Source organism: Ambystoma mexicanum, chromosome 7q (assembly GCF_040938575.1).
Source record: "Ambystoma mexicanum isolate Mex_15411 chromosome 7q, UKY_AmexF1_1, whole genome shotgun sequence".
Classification (NCBI taxonomy): Eukaryota; Metazoa; Chordata; class Amphibia; order Caudata; family Ambystomatidae; genus Ambystoma; species Ambystoma mexicanum.
The window spans coordinates 1082071767-1082082346 of record NC_090941.1 but is presented as its reverse complement, the minus strand read 5'-3'; the positions used below and the strand labels follow the sequence as shown (position 1 = coordinate 1082082346).

Here is a 10580-nt window from a genome sequence, read left to right as displayed (position 1 = left end):
TTTGTAATTTGTACAGGTTTGTGTCTGAGCCTGCTACTAGCCGTGGCCCTTGCTTGCCCACCAATATCTAAGGGACAGTAACAATAGGATTGATGTCAAATCCAGTTGTAGATTGTCGAGGTGTAGTAGATAGCTCAACCGCGTTCAGAAAGTTGACAATTGTTCAAAATAGAACAATAGTTAAATAGAGTCAAACCAATGTATTCTTTTTCAAAATTGGAGGATATTATTTCCAGAGCTATGTAGACGAGAAACCTATGAGTAATGCAATATGGGTAGTGCTGAATAAGAAATACCTTTCTTCAGAGAAATGAACCTAGGAAAGAGTGGAGATCCACTGATTCTAGGATGCTGTGCACAGATGCATCAATCCAGGATCCAGGCCAAAGAGCAATATGAGTACAATAGCATCAGATAGCACTGATGCTATTGTATTCCAGTATTGAAATGTGAAGATGAAGATGAAACTCTGTTGTTAATAGATGTGAATTCAGTAAATTGTAATACATGTATTGAAAGGTGAGAAGATGGTTGACACTATAACATTATATAAGAAGAAACTGGTTTGAAATAAAATAGAGTGCAGAAAATAGACATGGACAAAATCACGTTTATTGCTTCCTCGATTAAAGTGGCAAGTCTGACAATCGTACTGGTTATTTCAAGCGCGAGTCAATACAATTTAAAAACAATGGGATTTGGAATCATGATACCCATGCCCCTCTAAAAGAAGACATGACTTTTCAGAACAAAAGTAAGCCCTTTGCAAAGATAAAGATTGCCTTTTAAAAAACACACAGCCAAATATTTGCAATCCAACAACAACCCACTGTAGCAAGCATAGTACCAAACACCAAATGCAATACAATCATGATAGATGACCAGCGAACACCCAAGAATCAACGTGCAACTATTTCCACTTTTCTTTCATATTGTCTGAGTATGCATTTATTGCACATTTCTTTCTTTACATGCAGAAAGGCACAGAACACTAGAAAAATCAGTAACAGAAAATTGGCTGTTATTAGCTCTCAGATTCTTCTTTGATTCTTTAATCACTAAGCCTGCATCACACACAGCTCGGTTCACAATTTCCTCATCTAGGCATAAAACTGGGAACTTGAATGTGCCAACCATAAAGAAGGTGGCTCCAAGGAGAACATTCAGGAGAAGGTGGCCACCTATTTTTAACTGGCATGCCATATCTTTCAGAACTTTGCAGAAGGCATCTAATTCTGTGCAAATCATTTCCAAGAAATGTATTACGAGAATGCCATCAACTTGTGTCGGAAGACTTGGCAGAACTAGACAACCTGCTTTGCCTTCACACTTCAGAATCTTTGTCATCTTTCTTCTCACCATTTCTTCTTTCCCAGTCCATGATTCCCTATGGATGCAAACACAGCAAATAATTCAACAGATCATACTTTGTGCAATATGCAGACAAGTAAATGTTTACTTTAGATGAAGGTTCATTGGCTTGCACCAAGTGAACATTTATTGGGTCAACACATATTACAGTGAGTGAATGCTCACTACTATGGTGATCCAGCAGTGGAAGCTACCTCTGCACCAGGCACATTTCTCTCCGCTGGTTCCACATCAATCGCTACAAGATACCAAACCCTGTGCTTGTCCAGTGTATGAGTGTGTGTGGGTGCTGTGATCATGGAAACTCCTCATGACTGGCAAGCAGACCAATAAATGATGCTGGAAGCAATTGTTCATTGTTTTGAGCAGTGGAAATTGGGGTTCAGGCAGCTGCTCATGTTAAAAAAGCAATCCCTGTTGCAAATCATGTTATCAAATGCATCTGAGTGCTGAGAACATAAAGAAGTGATGAGAAATATCCAACTTTCCACAAAACCTAAACTTTACTATTCCCAAAAAATAGGTGCACCCAGGGCTCCCTCAGGTACCCTTTGGCTTTTCTTTGAGTCATTTTGCTTAGCTCAAGACTTCAACCTGCAAAAGCAACAGAGTCTTCCAGAAACAAGAACACAATGCAACATTATGAAGAGATTTAAAAAAAATCTAGGGCCCAATTGAGAAAAACGATTGTTATGTGTACAATTACTGCATCACTGAACGTGTGTCGGAATGTAAAATTCCATAAATTCCATGAAAAGCGATGTCCAAACCATACAGATAGAGGTACATGCAGGCTCAGAGTCCAGGGACGTCATTTCACCAAAATGCCAGGGGTAGCGTAAGTGACATCACACAACCCTTGACCCCTGATGATATCACAGGAAGTGATGTAATTTGACCCCACGCCGAAGTGATATCGCAGGAAGCGATGGAACACAACCTTTCACCCGTTGACAAAACAGTAAGGAACATCACATAGCATTGTACACTACGAAAAATATGGTTACGATATCACTATAATGTGATGTACATTTCATACAAGAATGGATCGCCATATGTATTGTTAAGATCAGTGTGTATAAGCCCATATTACCAAATTACTGGGAATGCGAGCAGACGTCCATGGCCAAATGATAATAATCTGTTATTATATAGCACTTAGCTTAAGCGCTTATATAGAAAGAATATACATACAATATCACCCAACCTGTGTTGGTACCCATTTATCGACCTCAGAAGGATGAAAGGCTGAGTTGAGGTGTTTAAGAACAGACTAAATCAGTGACTCAACCCCTGAAGTATGCCTGAAATAAACTTTTAAAGATGCTAGCAATTATTGTATTGAATTCCAGAAAGACACATTTTTTCGCATTCCTATTCCTTCTTATTTAGGCTCAGTGCTGAAAGTGTTAGAATTGTGGCACTCCTGTTCTTATTTTTCTTCTTTTTTTAAGGGGCCTGAAAAAGAAAGCTAGCCACTCCAGAATTAACAAGCCACATGGTGCTGGCCACAGCCCAGACGCTTGCATTGCAACAAAAAAAAAAAATACTACTTTTTTTTAGAGGTCGCACTTGTGACCTCTGGCGACCCCAAATGACATCCGTGTCAGAGTCTAGCATCTATTACCTGATCACCATAACCAAACTTACAAACTACAGTGACGAATGGACATGTAGCACCAAACACATACAATCCCAGGCACCAATCAAAGATTTCATTTAAATTGTATTTTATTGGATATTTGTAAGGCGTTTATACAACTAATGCTATTTCAAGGCGCCACAAGACAAGGGAGAAAGATAATAGTGGTCCTACTAGGCCTTGTGACATGTGGATTGTGCAAGTGCAGTAACAAGAAGTGTGAGGGAGGGGGGAAGAAGTGCTGGTAGAGCGACTTGCAAAATGGGTGGGAAGGGAAGTGCAGGGTAAAGAGTAGAAAGGGGGAGGGGATGAGGGAGGGAGAAAGGCAACTGGGGGCAGCATGGGGTAAGCAAGTGCTAAAGGGAGGCACAAAGGGCAAGGGCCAGGGATTGTATGGGGTGCAGGTGGAGAGGGTCCACATGATGAGTACGAGGAGGGGGGGAATTGGCAGGGGGCCTGGAACCACGCAGCCAGTCACTGCGGCAGACAGGGCAGTTAAGAGGGTAGAGGAAAAGGGTAGGAAGAAGAAAAAAAGAGGGTCTTAAGGAGCTTCCAAGACTTAAGGGGGCTTGGCTCAAACCTCGGTGGGGCAGAGAGACCATTCCAGCGGGAGCTCCTGTGGAGAACAGAGATCTACCCCCCACGCTCTGGTTAGCGAAGCGTCTGATCAGCAGAGAGTTGGAGCTAGAAGACCGGAGGGCTCTAGCAGGGGGGTATTTAGGGAGAGAGAGTAGGATGCAGTGGGGTCCAAGGTCCCATAAAGCATAGCCTTTTGGATTATGCAGAGGGTCTTGATCTTTACAGCAACCGGGAGCCAGTGGAGAGAATTTAGGGCTGGACAGATGCGATCCCTGGGCTTGAAGACAAGGATAAGTCTTTCAGTCCTCTTCTGGATTAGTTGAAGGGGTCAAAGGGAGGATAACAGTAGATTGAGGAAGAGGATGTTGCAGAAGACCAGCTTAGAGAGGACCAGAGCTCTGGAGTCTTTGAGTTTATGGGGGAATGTGAGGAAACAGAGAATGCCTCTGAGGAGGTGCAGCTGAAAGTGGGCCTTCATGACAAGGTCTGTGATGTGAGGAGAGAAGCAGAGAGAGGAGTCAAAGATGACACCAAGGTTTTTTGCCTCACAAGCGGGTGGGGAGAGGGAACCCACAGAGGGCGGCCAGAGGGTAGGAGGGAAGGATTGAGCTGGGGTCCCAGTGAGAAGGATCTCAGTCTTACTGGCATTAAGGCAGAGATAATTGGCAGCACATAATGCCTGAATAGTGGTCAGTCAGAGATGAGAGAGGAGGAACTAGAGGGAAGCTTGAAGGAGAGCTGTGTGTCATCTGCATAACAATGGAAGTGAGGAGAGTAGGAGAATATCAGGTAGGCCAGAGGGGCAAGGTAAATGTTGAAGAGCCATGGCAAGAGGGTAGAGCATTGAGGGATTCCACAGGTGGAGAGAGTTGTAAGTGCCAATTTTAACCTGGAAAGTTTAGAGAGGAAAGAGGTCAACCAATCCAGTGCCAGGCTTGTGATGCCAAGGGTGTCACAGAGTCAATTCTTCAGGGTGGCAAGGTTAATCATGTGAAAAGCAGAGGAAAGAACTAGGAGGATAAGAATCAATGGGGAGTTGGAATCGAGATTTGAGAGCAAGTCTTCACTGTTGCACTTTCAGAGAGGCTAAGTCAGAGTGATAGCAGATGTTGCACTTGGAGGCAGGCTTCATGTGGATCCTCATGACAGGGGCAAGTATGTCCAGGGTGTTGCTGATAGAGTGGTGAAGATTAGCAAGGGGAAAGTCAGTGTGGGAATCCATGGCAGGAGCGGGAGGGGAAATGAAAGTGGAGGCAAAAGCAGCAACTGACACTCGCTTTATCCGTCGAATGACAGAGACAGAGACTGGCAGTGCAGGCAAGGGCTTAAGTGGGGGACCTGAGAAAGCCAGATGAGATGACAGTAGGCCATGGTCAGACCAGGAGAGAGGTGTAGTGAGTGGGTTAGAGACGGGGATGTCTGCTGGGATGAGAGAATCCAGGGTATGACCAGCAGAGTGTGTCGGACCGGGGGGTTGAATGGTGAGGGAAAGAAAGTCACAGAGACTGCTGAAGAGTCCAGTGGTTGAATCAAGGTGAATATTGAAGTCTCAGAGGAGAAGCTTAGAGGTGGAGACAAGAAGAGAAGAGGACATGTCAGATTGACTTCAAGATGAAGAAGACCGGACCAGGTGTCCTGTACATGGTGGTAAGAGTCAGCAAGAGAGTTGGAGAGACAGCAAGCCACTAATGTGCAGCTGACATCGCCATGTTCAACTCTCAGCAAACATCACAAGCAGGTACAGAAGGACTCAATGCAGCTGCTTTCTTCTGTTGCACTAGTCAATACTGTTTGCCTCTGGTTGTTGCCACAAAGGTGGTGGAAATACAACTTGCAGAAAGCACTTGCATGAAACACCCAATGTCAAAGAATGGAGAGACACCAGCTGAGCAAGGGCCTCCAGCAAAACTGAAAGAGCACCCATTTTCCTTTCCTTTGCAGACACCACATGCTCAACAATGGCGCGTACCCTCAAATCATTAGGTATCATCATGGGGTGCTATGGGAAGCATCGACATGTAGCCCTGTGACTAACATGATAGTTTATCGCCTGGCCCAGTAAAGTGAAAGGGACCTGGACCATCAGTTCCAATGCCTAATGTGAGTGAGGGTGACTGAAGTGCAGGTGTGGGTGTAAATATTTGTGATATGGACAACATGGATCCTCGATCGGTTGACTCACAACTGCAAGGCATTGAGTTGTGTCCTCCCCCATTACAGATGGAGGATGTTCCTCCTGACTACCCAAGGGACAGAAATGCAACTATGTACCCATATGTGGATTCCAACATACATACAAGAACTGTGTGCTGTCATTTCTGCATACAATAAGTGCTACACATCATCAACACAAGCAGACGTTTCCTCTGACAACACATGGCACATGTCCAACGCTTTGGATGTCATAGTGTTTCTTTCTTCTACATTTCTAACATGATTTTCAATGGGTCCTTTACTATTCTGACCTCACTTGCCCTGGCATTGCCTCATTAGCTCATAATGTCAGTATCACTTTCCTTGCCTCACAACCCAACAGTGATGCTGTCTACATGAAAAGGTCTCTGACCTCCCTAGGCTAAAATATTGCCTGCTATATCGAGAGGGATGTGGTTAGCAATGTTGGCACATCGCCATATCCCAAGGCTGTTGCTATTGCCTCAGGTTTAGTCTCCATACTTTGAGTGACTCCTCTACCAGTCCTTACTAACTTTTACCTAATCACAATTGCTGGTCGAGTGGCGTGGGCAAACCTCTCCCTTGGGTTTGGATGCATGGTGCAGTGAAATGTGTGGAGATTCAGCTCTGCTTTGCAGATCTTCCATAATCATGTGGGACATCATGGCTGCTCATATGGCCGAGTGAGTGTATGTGGTCACCATTCTTAATGCCGAATATGAAGGTGAGATTTGCAAAGGACCACAATATTGGGCAAAGTAATGAAACTCTGATAAAATGTGTGGCAAAGTCAGCAGGTAATGTGGTAGCGGGGGTTGGGTGATTCTCAGGGCATTTATTGCACTACTACCACATGTTGATGTGTTAAGTGATTGTATGGGCACATATCCCATGCTGCAGAAACTGCACTCTGAATCTGCATGTACAGTCCTGATACATTTGAATGGATTCAAGCCAGCAATGCATGAAGAACACTACAAAGTCGGTGCCTGTCCTCCACCTCACTCTTTCCTCTACACACAACACCACAATATGTATTTGTACTTTCTTGGTGTCATAGGAGCCCTCAAATGAGTATTTGTTGGTTAGCACATTCCTATGTAGTTATGGCACAAAGACATTTACCAAGTCCATTAGTGTTGGTGAATACCACTCTGGATGCCTGCTCTGTCAATAATATCATCCATTGGGTGCATTTGATCAAAACCACTGTATGTCCACCACCTACAGACATGTGTGCTCCTGTTCGCCATCCAATGTTGAACAGATAAACCCATATGACCATATGTATTATTATTATTTTGTTTCTCAACACCCCTAGAGACCTGGGTGTTTTCACAAACGGGTGTACAAATGTATTCCCTGGCCTCCTTTTGTTGTAAATAATTGGTGTTTCCCCTGAGATGCAGCACAGTGGCAGATCTGTGTATGCCTTAGGCCAGTAGCAGCATTTCATCTACCCTGATTTCTTCAAATTTGCAAGCCATGAACAAGCTGATGCAAGCAAGTATTGATTACAGGGATGGCTGCTGTCAGAGGTGTCTTCTGAGGCATTTGATTATGTTGTATCTTTTGTATCTGCGGTCTATCAAACTGGAATGGTTGATGGTCCAGATTGCTTCATGTAATTAGCAGGGCTGAAGGGTTTGTTGGTGTGAGTTTCCTCTGTTAATAGTTCCACACAGGACCTCCAATACTAAACTTCCACTGAGCTGCTGCCACTGTGAAGTGATCTCTTCAACAAGGATGCTAATTGTGTCTCTAAAGGTGGATGAAATTCTGGCCTGGATCAGGGATGGGCTGGGATGCATAGAGCTCTGGAGATTACATGATGAACCTCTGTAACATGGGAATCCGGTTGTTGGATACCCTGGTTGTCTGACCCTGTTATCCTATTTTCTTCCTTCCATCTCTCCTCATCCCCAACATTCCTTGTTGTGTTTAACTACTTTTCAGTCCCAAGATAGTAACTAATATGCTTCAAAATGTATTATTTGGATGTAAGTGTGTGCAGGAACTCCCCAACCCCTTTCCAGGACCACTTTTGATTTGAATTGTCAGGTTCTGCTACACACATTCTCAACGTGTATATTTTTGGACATGTTCAGAGCGTTTGGACTTCGGGAAGTGTAGGGCTGTTTGGCTGTTCTGTAGGGATTTAACCCATGACATGAGACGACTGTGTCTTAAGTAACGCCGTGATTTGAAAAAAGCACAAGAGATGCCGAAACACGTGTCTCAGAAAGGGCTCAATCTTTATGATTATACATTAAAACTATGAACGAGTTTTTACCTATTACTTGTATGGAGTTTTATTGAATATATAGTGGTGAATAAACCTGTGTGAAAACCCCAATCTGAAATATTGCGCATGGAGCGGAGGAACTCCATCTTTTCACATGAATGCAACACCACCACAAACCTATGATTAAATAGGGTGCGGTTCTTCATAAAGTTGATATCCCTTAAATTGTATATTTTGTTTATAAAAGGAGTTGTATGGAAGTGGGAGATGCATGTAGTATGGTTAGTCAAGTGTCACAGATAGATCTGCATGTAATTAACAGGAGAGGGAAAATAAAAGGGAGACAGAATTAAGATTGGAAAGACTGGTAGACAGGTATTTGAAAGACAAGGATATTAATGTGCATGTGTTGCATCAGGAAAATAGTGAAAGTGTGAATCCGAATAGTGGAAAGGACAAGAGCATCAGAAACAGAATCAGCTATACCACACGAAGTTCTGGGACAAGTGCAGTCAGTCAGCAGTCTACAGTGGAGAAAGTAGCAGTGCCTGGTGGTGCTTACTTTTTTTTTCTCTGTGCTACATTGGACATGTAATGATGGCGTGTATTGAGGAGGATTTAACTCTAAAACCCAGTGCGCAGCGCTGTGCATCGACGATCAGTGCTGGGCCAAGTACAGTCCCTCGGCAGTCAGATGAGGAAGAAGCTTGCCACGCTGATGGAAATGCTGGCATCTGAGGTCAAGTAGAGAAACTGTACTGTGTCTGTGTATATCAGGGGTGTTGCTAGGTCTGGAAAAGATCAGGAGCTAAGCTAATGTTGGGACTGGTGGGATTCTGGGCTAGCTATAGCCTTTTGGTTCTAGTCCCTAAGCTTCTATCCGGGGCTAGCCCCCTGACATCCCCCCTAGCAACGGCTCTGGCGTATATGTTTTTAGCTGTTTCTTGCTCACTTTGATTGAAACTGCTTCATACCTTGCAACCGTGAAGTTGTGGCAATTAACACAGAGGTGACAGTTTTGGAGGCCAGGGTCCTGTTTTCCCGTTAACCAGATATGCACTGTGAGCAAGTTACAAGGCTGAATGGTTACCCCCTGACCAAATGTTATTAGCAGCCCGCATTGCCCTGGCTATCTGTGAGAGGTGAGGAAAGGGCAAGCAACATATAATTTAAGGAGCACTCAGGAGACACGATTAGATAAAGAAGTGGTCCTGGCATTGGATACTTCAACTTCATTGATTTCACCATCACAAAACTTATTTTTTTTTAACCTAAGACGCATCTGCTGTATAGTGAAGCACTTTATAAACTGATGGGACTGGATGAGCAAGGCCTCATGACCAAGGAGAGTGAACAGGGGATATGTATTCCCTCCTCGAAGAGGGTTAAGAGCAGATTTGTGAAACACATTTTTAATGCAGGCTTGTCTTTGTTTGGAAAATGAAATCTGTGATTTGGGGCTCCGAGCCATGTGACTTAGTGACTTGCCAAATTTATAATTTCATTCTCCTTCTTCTTCTGGTGAGTCTAAGCAATCTGAAGTTGAAAGTATGCAGGAGGAACTGTGTAGTATATATGTTTCCTCCATCCCGTTGCATTCTACTATGTTGGGGGGTTCCTCTTTGTCTGCTTTAAACTTGGTCCTTCAAGCATTAGTTCGCTTATATGATAATACAAGTGTTGAAGTAAGTTCCCATAGTGGGCTACTGAATGAAATTCGGTCCACCAAACACGGGTGAGCAAATCACTTCCCTGTCCTTTTGTGGAGAAAATATACAGTTGTACATTGTTCAGCCACAAGATGGCTGCAGGCAAGATCTAACTGACGATTGTTTCAAGAACATGTCATAAAGTCAAAGAAACAACAATATTCAAGGGAAATATAATTACAAATAAGACAAATACCAAGTCTGGAAGCCATAGAGGATCAAGGAAAGTTCTACAGACCATTTTGAGGGTCACAGAATTATATCAGAAGCTCAAAAAGTCCTCAATCTCTGGCATGGACCTTGTGGAGTCTAATATTGGAATTGAAGATGAAGGGCATTAGACCATTTTGTCTAGACACCCCTATGTAGGCAATTCATGAGGAGTCTGACATTAAAAGTACTGACTCAGATATACATTGTGATGCACCAAGACTTGTGCCCCTCTCTGTCATGCATGTTCCCAACAATGATTTGGGACTGCAATCTAATGGAGGAACACCTAATTCTGAGGTGGAAGTTATCATAAATATGCCAGGGTTACTTCCTGGAGAAGGGCAGTTAACTCGAATATGGGAGGTCAACAAAGGGGTTGGGTGGAGTAGTCCTGGGGGGTCAGCTTTGCCCACATGCAGGAGGAACGTCTCTGATGTGTGGGTCCTGGGTTATATGCATTGAGGCACTATTATAGAGGACAAAGAAGGTTGTTTAATTCGAGCCAGGATACTTGCATTGCTTGGTGTCAGGACCTACATAACTGCAACAGATTTCAAACAAGTGGAATTCCCTGATGACAACTGCATGCACAGGTCTATTATTTATTTGTATTCGACTTTGGCTTGGAGTTAATAGACAAAGCTCA

At 43.7% G+C, this 10580-nt stretch overlaps 1 protein-coding gene across 1 annotated transcript in view; it reads right to left on the bottom strand.

Annotated features, from left to right (window-relative positions):
* Window positions 1–592: 592 nt before the first annotated feature.
* Window positions 593–10580, bottom strand: part of LOC138527997 (indolethylamine N-methyltransferase-like) — a 178269-nt gene continuing 168281 nt past the window's right edge. Inside the window, exon 3 of the mRNA XM_069639420.1 lies at window positions 593–1387. Coding sequence (XP_069495521.1) covers window positions 949–1387 — 439 coding nt within the window. The 3' untranslated portion in view covers window positions 593–948. The remainder of the gene's footprint in view (window positions 1388–10580) is intronic.